General features: G+C 43.7%; 1 protein-coding gene across 2 annotated transcripts in view; it reads left to right on the top strand.

The window, feature by feature from the left end:
* The first annotated feature begins 1,256 nt into the window (after positions 1 to 1,256).
* The window catches only part of MAN1A1 (mannosidase alpha class 1A member 1), a 146,694-nt gene continuing 129,217 nt past the window's right edge, over positions 1,257 to 18,733 (top strand). Inside the window, exon 1 of one of the 2 annotated variants that reach the window (XM_065835052.2) lies at positions 1,257 to 2,098. In XM_065835052.2, the coding sequence (XP_065691124.1) occupies positions 1,499 to 2,098 (600 nt within the window). In that variant the 5' untranslated portion in view covers positions 1,257 to 1,498. Of the gene's footprint in view, positions 2,099 to 2,171; positions 2,730 to 18,733 lie in introns of those variants that run through there. The other variant, XM_071806598.1, reaches the window with a different exon arrangement.

An 18,733-nucleotide genomic window follows, 5' to 3' on the forward strand; every position in this document is an offset into this window, starting at 1 on the left:
TCAAAATCACATCTTTACAGCTTATGCAATGCCTTCTCCCTGCCCTTCTTTAAAGCGCAGACTTCCCTCTACCGTTTTTTTTTTCCCTTGCAAAATAAAGTCATGTAAATACACAAACAAACCAACCTCAGCATTGTAACTTCTGGGAATAACACACCTCACTGTTTTCTTTCAGACTCTGCGGTTCACATTTTGGATGAAATGTTTAAGTTTACGGTGCTGAGCTGCTGTCAAAGTCTAGGTAGGCTCCAAGTGTGTTCCAAAAAAGTTGGAGATAAACCCCTGGGCATTGGCTGGATTCCCTCGTTCAGTTAAAGTGACCCAGCATTTTATTGTGTTTCCCTGCTTCTCACTTCCCCACTGTTTATTGCATTGCTGTATAACACGAGCAAAATAATATATTGGGTTTTTAAAAAACTTTTCCTTTCACAGAGGCTTTTCTTTCACAGATGAGCTCGATGCAGCAATTTGATCAGCTATCAAATATGACACGCCTGTGCACCAATATATTTTTTCATTTGTACTAGCCTAGAAAAAAGTCGAATTGTCACGCTCACAAAGGTACATTCCCTCTGCTTCCTCACAAAGCATGTACCTTTTACCTGCACAAAAACCCAGAATTAAATTAAACCCTCTGTTTCTCTTACAAAGAATACGGCTCCTCCTACAACAGCGGGTCGGCAATTGCACCCAGCAGCGCTGCGCCCCTGTCCCGCTCACCGGGGTAGGTGCGGTGCTGCTGCCGCCCCTCGCACGTCCCCAGCCGCGTGCACGCGTGACCGTGTGTGACCGCACGTGTGTGTCTATGTGTGTGCGCCCGTGACGCGGGGGGCACACGCGCGTGGCTGTGCGTGCCTGTGTGTGCACGCACGTCCCTGTGTGTGCACAAGTGTGCACGTGGGTGCGCGTGTGCGCGCGTGCCTGCCTTGCCGGCACGTGCCGGGGCCGCGCGCCCGCCTCGGGCTGCCGCCGCCCGCTGGGACGAAGGGGCCGCACTCGCTGCCTCGGGCAGGCGTGCCCCGCCGCCGCGTCCCCTCTCTGCAGAGCGGGCATTGCCTGCGGATCCCACGAGGGCCTGACCCCCGCGATCTGCGGGGTCCGGCAGTGCGGGAGGGAGGTGGAGCGGCATGCCCGCACCCCGCCCCCGGCCCGGCCCGCCCCGCCCGCGCCCCGCCCCCTCCGCCATTGGGCCAGCGGCGGCCCCGGCCCGCCCCGCTCCGCCCCCGGCTGCCCGGCAGTTCCGCGCGGGCGGAGCGGGGAGCGGCACCCGCGGCGGCGGCCCGGCAGCATGGGCTGGAGCTGACAGCGCCCGCCCCGCACACGCCGAGCGCTGCCGGCGGGGGAGCGGCGGGAACGCGAAAAGTTGCCGCGTCCGCCCGGGGAAACTTTCTGCCGCCGAGGCGGGGAGGCGGCAGAGCAGCCGAGCCGTCCGGTGCGGTCCCTGCGCGGCGGCGGTGGGGCGCGTTGCTCTGCTCTGCGCTGAGGCGGCGCGGGGGCCATGCCCGCCGCCAGCCTGCTGCCGCTCTTCGGTAGCGCGGCGGGGCCGGGGGCTCTGGGCGGCCCCGCGGGCGGCGGCGCGGGCGGTGGGGGCAGGAAGGCGGCGGGCCCCGGCGCGTTCCGGCTGACGGAGAAGTTCGTGCTGCTGCTGGTGTTCAGCGCCTTCATCACCCTTTGCTTCGGGGCCATCTTCTTCCTGCCCGACTCCTCCAAGCTCCTCAGCGGCGTCTTCTTCCACTCGGCCGCCCTGCAGCCGCCGCCGCCGCCGCCCGGCGGGCAGCCCCGCGTCCCGCCGCAGCTCGGCGGCGGCTCGGCGGCGGGGGCGGTGGCGGCGGCCGCGGGCGGAGCGGGCAGCCTGGAGCGGATCCGCGCGGACCACGAGCGGGCTCTGCGGGAGGCCAAGGAGACGCTGCAGAAGCTGCCCGAGGAGATCCGCAGGGACATCCGCCAGGACAAGGAGAAACTTCTGCAGGACGCCCGCGGCAGGAAAGAGGCGGGCGCCTCCGGGCTGCCCCAGCGCCTCTTCCGCCAGCCCGTCGGAGCCGTGGGGCAGGAGCCCGCCGACCCCACCGTCCGGCAGAGGAGGGACAAAATCAAAGAGGTGAGTGGCGGCGGCCGGTCCCGCTCCCGGGGACGCGCCTCGGCACCCCCGCACGGGGCAACAGGTCGCTGCCGGGGCTGTCGGCGGGATGGCGGGGAGCCCTGGCTCCTCCTGCCTCCTCCTCCTCACTGCGGAAGGGGGTCTTTCCGCCCGGTCCTCGCTCGGCAGCCGCCGAACAGGTCGGTTGCGTCTCCCGCGGTTGCATCCTCTCAGCCCACGGTGCGTTCCGCGCCCCTGCGCGGCCGCGAGCGAGCGCTGCCTGCGGACCCAGCACTGCCGGCGCCGAACGCGCTCCGTGCCGGTTGCGCCTCCCCCCCGACGTTACCGGTCTCATCCAGCTGTTGCACCGAAACCCGGGGAGGAAGCAAAGCCCGGCGACCGCGGGCAGGCCGCGGGGTGGCTCCGGGGGAGCCGGGCGAGGGCTGGAAGTAGCGGCGCCAGGGAGGAGAAGCGACGCCCGGGGGCCCCATCGCCACGCGGGTCCGCCTGCGTCCTCCGTTGGGCATCCCACGATCTGTCGCCGGTCGGTGAGCGGCGAGTGTCTCCCCGGGATGCGGGAGGCGGCGGGAGCCGGTGCTGCACTGGTGACCGAGGAGGAGTTACCCCGGTCCGTCCTGCGCTGGGCGAGCGGGTGCGTTTCCAAGTGCGAGGTGCGGGTGTGCAGGTTCTGCAGCGCTTCAGAAGTGTCGCGATCGGTCTCGGATTCACTGTTCTGCGATATCAGCTGTCTAAAGGGTTGAGGGTATTTGGGAAAATACGGTCGATTTGGGTAATAGCGGTGAGGCATCTGAGCTGTGTGGGTTTTGGCAAATACCCTGAACTGTCTTGTTCGCTTGTGCTGCTTGTTGGTTCAGGTGGTGTTTTTAAGTCCTTCCTTACAGAAATTATCGGAAGTCTGTATAGGTAAGGCTGTCGTGAATAGAGCTTGACAGCGTCCTCTGACAGAAGAATTTCCTTGATAATATAGTTTAATTTCCCATCATTACTGTCTGGTTTATTTATCAAACTGACAATTTTAGCTGCCTGCAGAGATTAGGGTTTATGAATTAATTAGTAGTATATATTTCCTGTTCTGTAGTGATGGAAATGAGATGGGGTGAGCCTGTAACTACTGAGTATTTTTGTGTTTGTGAAACATCATTAGACTTATTTGAGCTGATTTATTTGTATTGCATGTTTGTATGGAGTGGTCTGAAAAGTGAGCCCCGACATCACACAGAGCAGCAGAAGATGCCACAAAACTCAAATTGTGTTCTGTACTCTGGAGTCCTTGCATCAGTCTAACAATTTTAGCAAAATGTGCAGCAGTCATAAGCAGTAAATACCAATGCAAAGGTATTTTGTGAGGAGAAGCTCTCAGGAGTGCATGGTATAGACCACATCTTGGTGTGCAGAGACTATGTTCTCTTCTGTTTTAGTTACACAGCCTCCCTGAAGCATACAGAACAGTTACAAACACCAGCAAACTCTTTTCCCAGCCATCTTGAATTGCCATGTAGAAGTATTTAGAAGTAATGAGGCTCCAGACCTGATGTATACAGTTCTGTAGTACAGAAGACTGCAACAAGTACATAAGCAGGAGGAAGAAGATAAAACTTAAGTATACTGCTCTTGCTGGTCCCGCTGTGTGCTAGCTAATCCAAGTTATCTTTTATTACATATGGATACATGTGTGTACGTGAGCACGTATTTGTATGCTTGTATATGTATGTGCATGTATATACAAACATACCCCAGTATCTCTTCAATTTTTCTTTCTTTCCGTTTCATCACTCTTCTTTCTCTTCAGCTGCTATAGAGGAACCACTAACAACACAGTAACTCCCCAAAACAGATTTTTGGCCGTATAAGTGTAGGAGATGACAGAGACACTGCAGTTAGTTCCTAGATCTTTATTTTTTTCTTCATATCTCAATATAATTCCTCAGTACTGTGTGTTTCCTTTCCTCCCGATTCAGTATGTGACTGTAACATGTTGTTTACTTAAATGCTGTTGCATTTTTGCAGAACCTCGATTGGTTCGACTTTTTTTTTTTAAAGAATGCTTCCTTTTTTTTGTTTGTTTTTTTTTGTTTTATTCTCTCTGACTGTAAAATGGTGTTTCCTATATTGTGTTAACTTGCTTCACATTGTTTCATGTGTTGGCCTTTATGTTGCTATTCTCTCTGTCTTTGCAAGCTCTTATCCACTTGTTTTGATGTTGATACTTTACTGTCAAGCTGGAATTCTAATCTGCAGTCTTTTTAGAACTAGTTTTAAATTGTAACTTTTTGAAGTGATAACTTTTGTACTACACTGTACATGCACAGAAACTGGAATTATTCCTTAAAGTTCCTCTCCTTGTGCCTGGTGGTTGCATGGTGGAGCTGCAAACATAAAGAATCTTTCTGCTTTCATACCCTAAGCCTGGAATTTGACTCTTCTCTTGTATGTCTAGAACGCAAAATTTGAAGCCATTCCTGTGCATCTTTCTGACAGACAAAGCGGGCTACTTTAAAGGAAAAGAATGCCGAGAAATAGGGTTGTTCTTACCTGCATTTCTGTCCTGGAAGAGCTGCGTATCATGAACATGCTGAAATAAATCTGAGGGGAGAGAGCTTAGAGATGTTTTGTTCATTTACCTGTTTTAAATTACAAATTGAAATCAGTGTTTAGATGTCTAGCTGTACTAGTACGTTTATGATCACAAAACCATAAAATGCCATGACTTTATAACATTTCTTAACAAAGTTTTGTTATAGAAATGTTAATAATTCTTTTTATGGCATTTTGTATTTCAAAAAGGGTGAAACTCAAAGTGGGAATATAAAGATTCTTGGGCTTTATTTAGTATCAAAACCAACATGATATGACAAATAACTAGAAAAAATAAGTTGCTTGAAGCATATAAAGCAAGCAGAAGACTTGTGGAAATACAGAGAAGTGAAGGTCATGTTGCTGTCACTGCCTTCCACTCTGTCAGAATGACATGGTGGCTCTCCAAGTGTGTGGTAATGGTCCCACCATGTAACACCTGCAAGGCCTGCCTGTGTGCAGGTGTGGCTGTACAGGTGAGGGGTGTGGGCTCAAGGCCAGAGATGGGTGCTGCGATATTCCTCTGTTTCTCTTCTGATGAGTTATACACAAAGTCAAAAAAAGAAGGTCTGGCGGTACTGCTGGCAGTGGGGTGCTTCCTGTTGTAAAACCGCTGTCAGTTGCTTGTGGCTGCTGGATTTTTTACCGGCTGACCTTGTGTTGCCTGCTCTGAGCATCTTCCTCATGCTGGATGCTTCAGGAAGGCTTGAGCAAAGAGTCACAGTGGCTTTTGAGTGTACTAGCATGCTTGTGTTTTGTCAGAATGGGAGTTCTTTGGGCAGTTCCACTGATGCTCTGGTGTCTCTGTGAGCTGAGGCAGAGTCTGGGTACCTAGTACATCTCACGCTGCTCTCTTCTTCCCGTGTCTTGATAGGAGCCCTACACTGTGAATGAGGAGGTTGTGTTTTGTATTCCTGATATTCCACTCACTGATTTGAGAGGTGGCCCCTTTTTTGAGCAAGTACCTCCTGTGGTGTCTGTTCCCCATCTGTAAAAAAAAGGGTGAGTGGAAGGCAGTGAGAACTCTTTTCCACTCAAATAAGTTGAAAGTTTTCCAGTCTCCACTCTTATCACTGTTGGTTGTGGCTGGGCATCATTATTTCTCGTGTCCAGGGAAGACTTGCTGGTGCATAGGCAGTTTGAAAAAGGTGGCAGCTTGATATGAACAAAAGAAGTGATTAGAAGAGGATGGCAGTAGTGGAGACAAGCTATGAAGGCAGGAGATGCTCTGTTTTGATTAGGGGAAACTGACTTTGAATATTTTCCAAGTCTCATTTCTCTCTCTCAAAAAAAAAAAAAAAGTGATTGAATTATTTAGGTGTTAAGAAAATAGCAACAATTGAACTCTTTTTATTTCAGAGGAAAGAAGTAGAAAACGATGAATGAGTTAGCTCAGGTACTAGAAGCAATATAATTACATTAGTGCAGTGCTCTGCCCAGGCTAATTAATCCTGCTGAACAGCTCGCTATTGGTGTTGGTGGAGCACCATACTAATGCAGCTGTGCTGCTCTTGTACAAGGTGTCTAGCTTGGAAACCGTGCATGTTATTGTTTGGAGCTGTTTGGAAACATTTTCAGGATAAAAGCCTCCTTGGTAAACCGTGATCGATGTCCAAAGAGCATGATCATGCGGTGCTCCAAATACTTGTACAGCTCTCAACTGTTGCAGTCATCTATGGGAAGTCCTGGAGAGGAAAACTTTGTTCATTGATTCTATGGTCATTTCTGAGCACTAGTCCTTTGAGCTCACCAAGGCAGTGGTCACAAGCCAGTGAAACAGACTCTACAGCTAAAGATTACTTCACACTGTTTTCCTATAAAGAACTGAATTGGGGTTGGCAGTGTGAATTCTGGAGCTTCTGAAGTCCCCACTGTTCATTTCGGTTTTTTAATTGTTTTCTGTGGTGGCTTTTATGCAGTTTAGTTGGAAGCCATTAGGTTAAGCAAGAAGTCTCAGTAATGTTGCAGGGAAGTTCAGAAGTATCTGGAGGAAAGAAAGCTTGTGAGCATGGAAATAAAGCACTATTCAGAGATCTGATATGCACTTGACGTGGCAGCACTCGGGCATAATGAGAACTCTCCAGTAACGAGGAGGAACAATGGCAAAATTACAGGAGGTGGCTCACTGCTGAAGAAGGGTGGTTGGCCCCCTGTACCTTCCTGCACATTTCCACTGCTTGCTTTCCTACTGCCTGGTATCCTGATGCTTTTTTTATGAGACAAGGTGCACTCACTAGTACTTGTTGCTGTCAAAAGCGGAGGGGAAGCCTCTTCTTAAAACTTCTGATTGCCTTCTTCCACTGTCTACTTTGCATTAATTCCACTGTAGCCCTCTATCTGGTGCTTCAGCTTATTAAACCAGCGGAAGACTGCCAGAGCAAAATAACTGGATAGTTTTCTGCCAAATCTTCTGTCAAGTTGGTGAGCTGAAGGCCTTAATGGAAGGGTTGACTTGATGCTAATTTTGCATGTGGTGAGGGAACAGTATTACATGGATGAAAGAGGTACAAAACTTCTTTCAGTAGCCTTGTTTTAGGAGCTTGCATCTGATCTTCTGGCCTAGCTACTCCATTAAAATTGAATCTCCACAATATGGCATTTGCAGAGCAAAGGTTCAATCTGCTGTAATAACCTTCTGTAGCAGGCTGAGGTGCTGCGCTTCAGGAGACTGTTACCTCCTAATACCTTTTCTCAGAACACAAAAAGGGAAAAGAAACATAGTGGCAGGAATTACTGAAGGCCCAGCTCCTGTAGATAAACATTCAAAGTGCTTTTACTGGGAGAAAGACTTGTGGGAGCCTTCATAAGAGAGGCAGGGAAAGAGTTAAAATGCAGCTGTGGAAGTATTGAGTGGTTTTAGTTTCAAACAGAAAAAGCCACCTTCCCTGATGGTACATTTCTTTAAGAACAAGATACAGTGAAAGGAAAAAAATTGACATGTAATGAGTAAGCAATGTGGTGATTCCTTGCAACATGCTGATGATGCTATGCATTTTGAAAGTAGTTTTCATAAAGTACTTTGTGTCCTTAATGCTGGCATCTTGTAGCTGTCATTCTGTCTGTCAAAGGAGTTTAAAATTAATCTTGGCTTCCCCCCACCCCCAAAGTTTTATTTACCTAACGATAATCTTCAGTGGTTTTGTATCTCTAGTTCTTTTTGAGTTTTTTTGCAGCCCTTCCTGATACTGTTGGTTAAATATATTTAGTTATTTTAAATTGTTTTATAAAAGATAGGAAGGAGGTGAATTAAATGCCTAAATACAGGGAATTGAATATGGTAGATAGGTTGGTATCTTATACCTCTAAGTTAAGAGCATCCTTACAGAGCTTGCAGATGTTCTCCCTGGGTTTGGGAGACCTGTGCTCTTGTGAAGTGGCACCTGGAGGTGGCAGGGGTTATCTTATGGCATCTAAAGTGTCACAAAACAGTAAGTTAAATTGCTTATGTAGGGCTGATGGCACTGCAAGATGCACAGAATCATAGAATAGTTTGGATTGGAAGGGACCTTTAAAGGTCATCTAGTCCAACCCCCAGAGAGTCTTCATCTTGAATTACTAAGATTATGATTCAGTGACTCTATTAAGCAACCTCTTGTTTGTGTCACTTGCCAGACCCTCTGCAGAGCCAGTTCAACCTGCCAACCGGACAGAAAAGCTACCCCTGCTTTTGTTGGGATCATGACCTGGTGGGATAGGGAGCCAAAATGGCTTAGTGGAGGTCTGAGCACAGTGGAAGCAGTGGACCCCCATTGAGCCACTGCTTTTGAAAGGAGAGCAGAGTGGAGGAGAATGGGTCTGAGGCATCTCTTTGTCTGCAAGACATTAAACAGGATATGCCTTTGCCAAATTAATGTTCTTTCTGCTGGGAGCTCTTAAGGTCTTTTTAGGGGAGGATGTTATTCCAGGTGAGTTGCTTCAGCTGCCTTTTTTTGAGAACCTGGTAACCTGTTCTCAGTCAAGTGACTTGAAATTTCTGCTATATAGGCAAATGCCAGTCTGATTTGAACATTGGTCATGAGATGGAGGGATGTCTCAGTGTGTGACTGTGTGCATATTTGACCAGAATAGGGTGTGTTCCCATTGCTAGATCATGGGGTTTTTTTTCAGCCTTACACCTATTTTTTGTGAGCTAAGAAGAATATTTAATTATGTTCAAACTTGATCTATGTTCTCAACAGGTAAATTTACCAAAACTAACTGAATGTCCTATGTAACTGGATCCTCAGAATTATGGGGAAAATGAAAAGGCTTTGGATATTCAGTGGAAAACATCTGGCTTTCACCAAAAAAATCAAGCACATGATTAATTCTTTAACTGAAAACCCACATGCGCCTTTTATGTAAAGGCAGAACCTAAATTCCAGACACATAGGGCTCTTTTCGTGAAAGCTAAATAAGGTGATGTAAAGATGTGAGGTAAAGCTTAAAATTGAACGTCTCCCGTGTTTTGGCAAAAGTTATATTCTCATGGTGATGATTTTGTATTTGATGTTAGTATAGCAGCCTATGGCAACCATTTAATATAAAATAGAGTAAATCATAATGTTGGTGAGTACAGTAGCTTAAGGCTGTAGTTCTGTGGGCAAACTGAAGCAGAAAATTTCCACTTGTTTATTAAAATCTACCGCTAAGGCCAAAAAATGTCTTATCTCATTTGAGGGAAAATAAGAGTGGTAGACAGCCAGGCTTTGATAGCTTCTTTGAATGCTAATGAAGGCACAGGACTATGAGAAGGAAATCATGGATAGACAGGAGGGAGCACTTCTTGTGGAAGGTAATTGATGTCATTACAAAAGCACATGCATGACTGTTGGATTTCTTAAAGCTGTCTGAAACATGCCGCTTTGAGTTGTTCAGTGTGTTAACTTTCTGTTGGTTTTGTTTTTTTAAAAAATAGCTATACTGTCTTGAGGAGCCAGCATAGGTGTACATTTCTGTGATTTTCATCTTAAATATAGTATCTTAACAAGTAGTTCCTTTATTTACGAATAATAAATTTGTCTTCCTAATTTATTTGGCAGAATAAGAGTCTAATATTTCAGGAAAGTGTCTTTACAGTGTTTGCTGCTGTCTAACAGTGCATTACTTCTCTGGCATAAAGCTGCTGCCTGCGATGGTACAAAGGTGATAAAACACTTTTTTTGGTAACCATCTCCACTATTCAGATGTGTCTCTGTGTAAACTATGTTTCAGACATTCAGTTTTGAAGGATTTTTGTCATCCGTTTCTGAGTTATTTCTAGAACTGTAATTTTACAAATGAAGAAAATAATTTTTTAGGTAGAACTATAAATTAAGCAATATGGGCAATGTACCAAATACGCAATATTCCAGATACTCAATATACCAGTTCCTCCTTTTGTGTGAAAATCTCCTTTAGCCACAAAACTTGTTTAGGGTTGTTTTTACTTGTTTGGTTGTTGTTTTTTGCTTGTTCTTGTTGTTGTTGCTGTTGTTGTTTTTTTGTGTGGTTTTTTTTTTTTTTTTGCTGTGTGTTAGTTTTTGTTTGGGATATAAATAGTGTGTGCATACTTCTAAAAAGTATCTCTCTTTCTCTGCTTTCCATGACTTTTTATAATCAGGTCTGTACGTCTGTCATGAAAACATAATTGGTGAGTAATAAAGCACATGCTTGCCTGAGGCAGATTAAATGAAACCTTTTACAGAATTGTGGTTAAGCTGTTGTTGTATCACAGTGCTTGGCAGCCTTGCCTGCAGAGTCCAGAAGACTTCACCATTGTGAGAAAGTGGTATGGTTTTCCAGGGGTGAAAGGGGTCTAGTGACTTGCACAAGATCACACAGTGTGAGCGTAAGGAGCAGAACCTGACTACTGGGCTCAGATTTGTTTTTTTCCCCACTAAACCAGGGCTGCTGCTGTGTGCTGGATGAAGGCTATCTTCACTCCTACCCACACTGCAGATCTCCAGCTTGGGCATGTCAGCTCAGTAGGGTCAGTACAAACCCTGTTTTTGGAGCCTGGTTCATGGCTGCACATGGGCAGCTGTGGTTTGCCACTGGACTGCTGCAAATCACACAGTTGATTACAGGGGGAGGCTAAACTCGAGACTCCCTGCTTCTGTGCTTAGATCATGAGCTGTTAGCTTTTTAAGCAATAGTGAAATGAAATGCTCTGATCCAGTGTTGTTTTGAAGGAAGGCAAGTACAGTAGTAAAATTCCAATTTTGCCTTTCTTGCATCTTGAAATCTTCAGTTTGAACTCTGTTGTAACCAAGAAATGCATGTACAGAATAATATGACAACTTGCTATAACTCTCTGCAGTAAGCTGATTGGATTTTATAGCTAGTGTTTATGAAGATACAGGTATCGCTCATTCTGATGCCTCTAATTTTAAAGGCTTTCCAGACAGATTGGATGAGCACATAACCTGATGTTACAATCTTATAACTGTTAAAGTTAAGCATTCACAGCCCTTGTGGGAACAGTGAGATATGCAGTCTCTTTTGCAAAGGTAACTACAAGTGTAAAATATACTTTCATTTGTCCTCCCACTCCCTCTTGGAGACTATATGTACCTTGGCTTTTAAATTGTCTTAGGGATAAAGCAAATGAATGGAAGTCTGGCTTTTAAGAAACTTGGGCCTTTTTTTTAATGCAAATCTCTAATAAGGTAAGAAGAGACATGAAGATCAGAAGAGACAGTAGGCAATATTGAGCAGAGAACTAAAATGATGCTGTGCAGTGGAAGAGCTGATGACTGTGGAACGTCTGGCTGTTACAAGACTTCCTGTGCACATCTCAAAAATTATTTGAGAAGAATCAACTTTTTTCTCTAATGTTGGGCAGAAACAGAAGTTGCAATTTTAATGTTAAAACATGCAGCTTTGCACTTATGTGAGTACATATATATTGCTGGCACTTAGGTTAGAGACTGTACTGTGTATTTTTTAAATGAATAAAGTAGAAAGGAACAAATGTCTGATACTTTTTTTCCAGGGGTGATCTTATTACTTGGCAACATAAACCGTCTTTGGATAAATAATTGAAAAAGTCGGTATGTGCTTTTAAAACATTGCATTAGATCAGGGTGGCTTGTTTCTTTAATTAGTATTCAGACCACCGTGAGGCTATTTTTTTTAAAGTATCTGTGTATTTTTCTTTTGCTTAGTCAACTGCATAATAAACATCTCTCTGCCTTTTGAAATTTCTTTTGTTCAGGGACTGCTTTCTTCCAAGGAAATAGGAAGTAGCTTGTGTAAAAGAATACCAAGCTAAAAACCCATTTTGCTTTCAAAGTGCAGTGCTTAAGGAGATAGTAATTTTACTATTTGCTGATATATGCACACAGATGCAGACCTAGTCTTTAACTGCACTGTCAGTTTTCTCACTGCCTTTGAGCGCTGACATCTGTTGGTGCGCTGAATGGTGATATTAATGATAAGGCTTTACCCATACTGCTGTCTGTAGGGAAATCTGCTTTTTATTGTGGTTATAGTTCTCCACCCATCTGCGATTTTGAGAATTGCACTTTAAATGTTGCGTTGGACCTCAACAGTAATACTAGATTCTTCAAACTGAAGCTTAAAGAACAGAAATAGATGTTAATCATTTGCAGTGATGGATTTCTTCTCCTCCTCTCCCCCCCACATCATGGAACAGAAAACCTTATTACCATTTAAAGAGCAGAAGAGTTATACACATGACATATTTTAAAAGTCATAATACTTCAAAGCTGCATGCTGCTTTCTTCTTTTTTTTTTTCTGGTGAGATTGTCTGAAGAATCACCACGGGGAAAACTATGCTATGTGAAGACAAACTCCAAGTTGACAGATATTTTTATGTCTTATTCTGTAAAGCTCTAGAGTAAGCATAGTACTGAACCTGAAATGACTTTTCACAGAAGTGTGTGCGATACTGTCAAGGGCTGAAGTGACATCACAGATCAAAAAGGGCATTTAAAAAAACAACCCTTCTGAAGAAAAGCCCATAAATATCTTAATGCAGTTTCTTTAGAAAAAATCACTGGATTCCTATATTGAGACAGAGATGTATCCATATTTCTCTCCATATTGCTTTTACGTAAGGGCGCAATATATTGTACAGTTGGTAAATAACAAATTCTGTTGCCTGTAACTAGAGTTGTAGTTTTTGGGGGGCAAGCTCTCATCTGAATAAAAACCTTGAAAAAAGTAAAAGGAAGACACTGTTTGTTTGGTTGCTTGTTTTTTGTTTTTTACAAATAATCATCTAAATTGAAAACATAATTATACATGTGCTGCAAGCAAAATCCAAAATATTAGGATGAAGCAAATAAATCCTTGTATTTCAATAATCAGTTTTGCTCGAGTTATATTTTATCATATAAATCTAAACCTTGCAGAAAGTCGATGCTCTGTGAGAATGTGTTCAGACTTCATGGAAAGTTTTCGTATGCATCCTGGTCACCTGAAAGCATTATAGAGACATGGTTGGTCTGCATTTATGCACACTTAGTCCTGTTTGTTCTTTCTCTCAACCTTCTGCTTACCTTATGATTTTCTTGTTGAGAAGGATTCACACCACTGGACCTCTAAAGGCTCGATCTTTTGTTTAGAGCAGGGCTGACTTCAAAATTAAATCAGGTTGCTCAGAGTCTTGTGCACTCAAGTGTGGAAAATCTCTGTGGAAGGAGGTTTTGCAGCTCCTCTGGACAAATATATTCCAGTGTCTGAAAACCCTTATTGCAATTTTTAATTATTATTTTATCTAGTTAGAATTTCTTTTGAAGCAACTCACGACCACTGGCTTTTCTCCTTTCATTGTGCACCACTGAGAAGAGCTTGGCTACCTTTTCTCTTTTGGGCACCATCTAAGTCATTAAGAAGCCTTCTCTTCTCTAGTCTTAAACAGAGCTCCATCTATCTTGTATGTCATGTGTTCTCAATTTATTTTTTTTTTAATCTCTAATTGGTACAATGGAGCTGAAAATCAAGAACCGGGTTCCCACTTGAGGCATCAGGAATGTCACATGGAAAGTGTTAATTGCTCCCCATCACTAGCAAGCACTTTTGGCAATGCAGCCCACTCTACAGTTAGCCTTCATCACTGCAAGGATGCCTCGTTTACTTGTGTTCAACAGGTTGTTCACCAGGACCCCTAGGACATTTGCTGCAAAGCTGTTTTCTAGTCTGTAAGTACTTATCATGTACTGTGGCATGGAATTATTCCACATTAGGTATAAGATGTCTGCATTTGCTTTTTTTGGGCTTCACAAGGCTTGTCAGCTAACTTCTTCAGCTTGTTGAGGTCCTTCAGATGGGAGCTCTACCCTTCGGCTTCTTGATCGCTGGAGTTTAGCGTTACCCATGAAGTTGGTGAGGGCGTGTTCTGCTCTGTTGTTCAGATTAACTCTGGAGAAATGTCATTCATAGCTAGCCATTAGCTGGACTTTGACCTGTTTACTGCTGGCTTGAGCTTGTCAGTCCAGCCACTGTTTTTCATCAACCTTGTTGACCAGCCATCTAGTCCATGACTTTTCAGCTGCCATAAGGCTAAGAGGGACTGCATCAAAAAACGTGCTTTATGAAGTCAAGGTAAATGGTGTCTGCTGCTGTCCTTATCCTGAGCCAGTGGCTTCATCATAATAAGTAACTGGGTTGGTTGAGCACATTTTGCCTTTGGGAAATTATGCGTGCTGTTCACAAAGGTGTTTCTGTCCTTCATGTTCCTGGAAATAGATTCAAGGAGGATTTGCTCCATTTTCTTCTCAGGATTTGGAATAAGGCTGACTGGCTTGTAGATCCCTGAATCTTCCTTGCTTTTTTTCCTCATTTATCAGGGACTTCCCTTGGTCACTATGGCCTTTCAAAAGTGATCTGGAGCGGCCTGGCAATGACATCAGCCAAATCCCTCAGCACCATCAGAAGCATCTTGTCTGGTCCCATGGACTTGTGCGTGTCCATTTTGCTCAAGTACTTCATCCCAAACTTTACCTGACACCTTTCCCCAGGCCCTTGACACTAAGCCCTATGAGTATGCCTGGCCAGTAAAGACTGAAGCAAAAAAGACCAAGTGGTTGAGCCTTTTTGTCCTTGTTCTGTTTGGTCCCTCTTTTGCTGCTGATGTACTTGTAGAGGCCACTCCTGTCTTGCGGCAGCTCCCAGCTGAGTTTTGACCTTGCCTGGTGCAGGGCAGCATGCTGCATTGCCATGGGGAAGCACCTGCTGCTGCCCCTCTGTGGGCTTTCCTGAGGGCTTGGCATCTGGCTCAGCCAGTTGCTCCCCGTGCAGCCAGCCTGGTCTCCTGCTATGGGCCATTCTCATGCTTGAAGATAAATGAAGTCTCCTGGTCGCCTTTGCACCTATGGGGAACTCTCCCATGGGATCCAGTGGACCAGCTCCCTGAACAAACAGAGCTTGTTCCCCTGAAGTCTGGGGTCTTTACTACTTAGTACTCAGTTCCTTCAGGATCTTAAACTCTCCTGTCTAGCCTTTAGATAGACTTGAGGTTTAGACATTTCTCATTCATGCATTGATTGTTTTGAAGTGAGCTTTTATTATGAGAGGTGGGGTGGTAGAGGAAAACGGCATGTAGCCTTTCCTGGCTGATTTGCATCTGTGCTGCTTCTCTTGGTTTCGTTAGGGAAGCCCAGCAGACAGCACTAGGTTAGTCCAGTGAGTATTTTGAAATCTTTAAAAATGAGGAAATGTTTACTGGACAAGCAGATATGTTTAATATAGGGAATTCCAATTTGAATTTTTGAAACACAAGCTATTGATGGACAACAAAACTTATAGTTGCAGCTTTTGCCACTTTAGTGGATGTAAATGGGTTACTAGTGTACTGACATGGGCTGGGAGACCTGCCGTTGGAGAATCATGTGCTGCTTTAAAGCATCCTTACTCTGCATGCTTCTGATCAAAATATAAATAATCTGATGTTTATACATTGCAAATACAAAATTAAGGACATGAAAGCTAATATAGTGTCAAAGGTTGAGAAGGTCAAAGTTTGGCTTATAGCTCAAATAGATACTACTGAATTAGATTTAGAATTGTAGAATCATTTTAGTTGGAAGACATCCTCAAGGTCTTCAAGTCCAACCATAACCTAATTCTAGCACTAAACCATGCCCCTAAGAACCTCGTCTATTTGTCTTTTAAACCCCTACAGAGATGGTGACTCAACCAGTTCTCTGGACAGCCTGTTCCAATGCCTGACAACCCTTTCTGTGAGGAATTTTTTCCTAATCTAAACCTCCCCTGGTGCAACTTGAGGCCATTTCCTCTCATTCTGTAACTCACTATTTGGGAGAAGAGACGAACACCCTCCATGCTACAACCTCCTTTCAGGTAGTTGTCAAAAGTTTTGTTTAATTTTTTTCTTAAAGGCCTAGCTTCATTTGTAAGCACTTAAAATTAGTAAATACTTATTGTTGGTTTACAAACCTGTGGTTTTTTTATTAAAATTCCAGCTGTTTCGTGTGGCTCATTTACAGCAGCACTATGTAAATATTTTTACAGTAGTGTTGTACTATTGCACTCCACTACCAATTCATGAGAATCCAGCTCTTCAGCATTTGACTTTCTGTCACCTTTGACATCACAAAGAGGCCTGGCTTTACAGAAGATTGGTTTTGAAAATGAAATCTTTCTTTATATTGCTTCATACTCAGCATCTAAACTGGCTAGTCACTCCTAAAAGGGTAGGTTTCTCATATGAATGGTGATGCATGAGCGTCTCTTCAATTTGACATGCCTACTCTGATTTTGTGATGTGAGAAGTAAAGCTCTTTCCAGCTATAGCAGGGACTATGTAACCTTCCTTTTGTCCCAACTTTGCGATACCTTGTTATGGGAACAGTGCTCACTCGTAGTTTTTATTTGGCAAAAATGTGAAAAGGTAGCTGTAAAATCTAGATGAGTACTTTTGGTGGGAGCTGAATAAGCTTGTGGAAAGGGCCTTTAAGTTTAGGAAAGGAGTCAAGCTTGTTTTAACTTTAATTAGTTTTTTTTTTTTTTCTTTAAATGTTGTACTAAGTTTGTGTATGGAGGTTTCATTTAATCAAGAAAGTAAGTTATTTTGAATCTTGTCGAGCAATCCAAAGCTTGACCAGTGGCCGCATCTCTACTTTTACATTTTTGATCGGTGACCTGAAGTAAAAATTCAGCATTTCATTTTCTGATGTAAAGCAGGTCCTGTAGTCTGGGCTATTTAAGGCCACAGCATTTGGATCTCTTGCATGTGTAAATAAACTTTAGCTGAATAGTATTCTTATCTGTATGTGCTGGACACTGAAAAAGCTTTTTCTTTGTGTTCTGTAGTCTTGATCATGAGAACCTAGAAAGATACAACTATTACAAAATTGTTTTAGACACATAATAGTGTGCTGCGAGATCTTACATGTGTTCATTCAGCTTTCTGCTGTGCTAATTACTCATTAGTGTGTTTTGGGATGAGGGGATTTTTTTGGCGTTTTTTCTGATCCCTTCTGAACACAGTATTTTTGTGATGCCTATTTTATTCTTTATTTGCCACGAGAAGTCTTATCCACTTCAGATTCATGCCACTGTTTGAAAAATGTTTATATTCTGTTTTCTGAGGAAAGAACAAGGCCAGCAGCTGATGCTGAAGACATCTCAAAAACATCTTTAAAAGCCCCCTATGTTTGTGTGAACAGTGCAGTGCAAATAAACACACTGATCCACTACCTCAGTGTCAAACACACCTAGTGTCTGTTTTACAAGCCCTGCCCTATGTCCACATGGAGAAACATTTTCCTGTGAACTTTGTGGCTGGTTTTACTGCAGCTTCACCAATAATGATTCTCCTGTACTTGGTAACTTCACATTGCTGTTAGTCCTGTGTTATGTGGGGAACTTCTGCAGGCTGTAGAAAGAGCTGTGAATGTGCTATAATCAGAAACAAAACAGCTTATTCGTAATTTCTCTTGGATATTTGTGCTGTGCTTTAATATCCAGTTTCAAATATGCTGTTTACAGGAAACATCCTGAGTGGCATTGTACATGCTTAAGTCAAAACAACTGGGAATTTGTTATTTGTTATCTTTTCTATCACCACCATGCCGCCACCCCCCAAAAAAACCCCACTTAAATTTCATCTTCTGTCTTTTCCTTAAAATTGCGAAGGACTTGACTGAATTCCCCAAAAATGTTACATAGAAGGAGGAGAGAAACTTTTCGGGTTTTCTGACGGGATAAGAAACAATGAAAGTATGTGAAGGAAAACTTGCTCATCTTTCATTGAAAACTAATAACTGGTAACATCACAGATGTGCCAGTAAAGAAACTAGCGTATAAAAGAGTGTTTGGAGTGAAGTAGAGGAAGCTTTGTGTGTGTGTGTACATACATGTGTTAATGAAAAAAGACCAAAGAAAAAGCTCATACCTTAATATGTGGAATTATTGCCAAAGAAGTAGAGCCAAACTATAGTTTTTACCATCTTTTTAAACATGGTAAAGATAGGGTTGTAGCACACTTTTCTGTCTGTATGTGCTCTTACTGCACGTAGCAGGGATATTTCACAGCTGTTATGGCTTGTACATGAATCTGAAACTTGAGAAAGGCCTCGTTTTGACTGGTGAGTAAGGAGGATGTGTTTTGCAGCTCAGATGATGAAAGGTACTTCTTGAAACATACTGTATAGCTATATATGAGGCTGTACTAATGGCTTTATTGTATGAAGTCTGATTAAATGTTTTATTATTCATATATTTTACCTTTTACCCTTTGGGCTGCTGGGCAGAAATAACATTTTTGATCTCCAGAACTGCTACTACTAATTAGAGACCTCTTTGAATAAGAACAGCATTTGCTTGCAAGTCACAACCTGTTTTAAAATAAATTGTACTCCCTGTTTTATAGCTTACTGGAAATCCTTATCAACAGTTCTCAATCAACTTTTTATACAAGGAATTTGATAACAATTTGTAGAGTTAATCCACATAGTTACTTCATCTAACTTTGGGACACCACTCAGTTTCATTCGTGCTCTCCAGCTTTTGTGATATGGTTACTGTTACTGAAGTGGCTACGACCTCAGTAATACTTCTGGGTGAATTTAGATTTCTTTTTTTTTTTTTTTCCTAGCAGAATTTTCATT

This window comes from Patagioenas fasciata, chromosome 3 (assembly GCF_037038585.1).
Source record: "Patagioenas fasciata isolate bPatFas1 chromosome 3, bPatFas1.hap1, whole genome shotgun sequence".
In the NCBI taxonomy this organism is placed as follows: Eukaryota; Metazoa; Chordata; class Aves; order Columbiformes; family Columbidae; genus Patagioenas; species Patagioenas fasciata.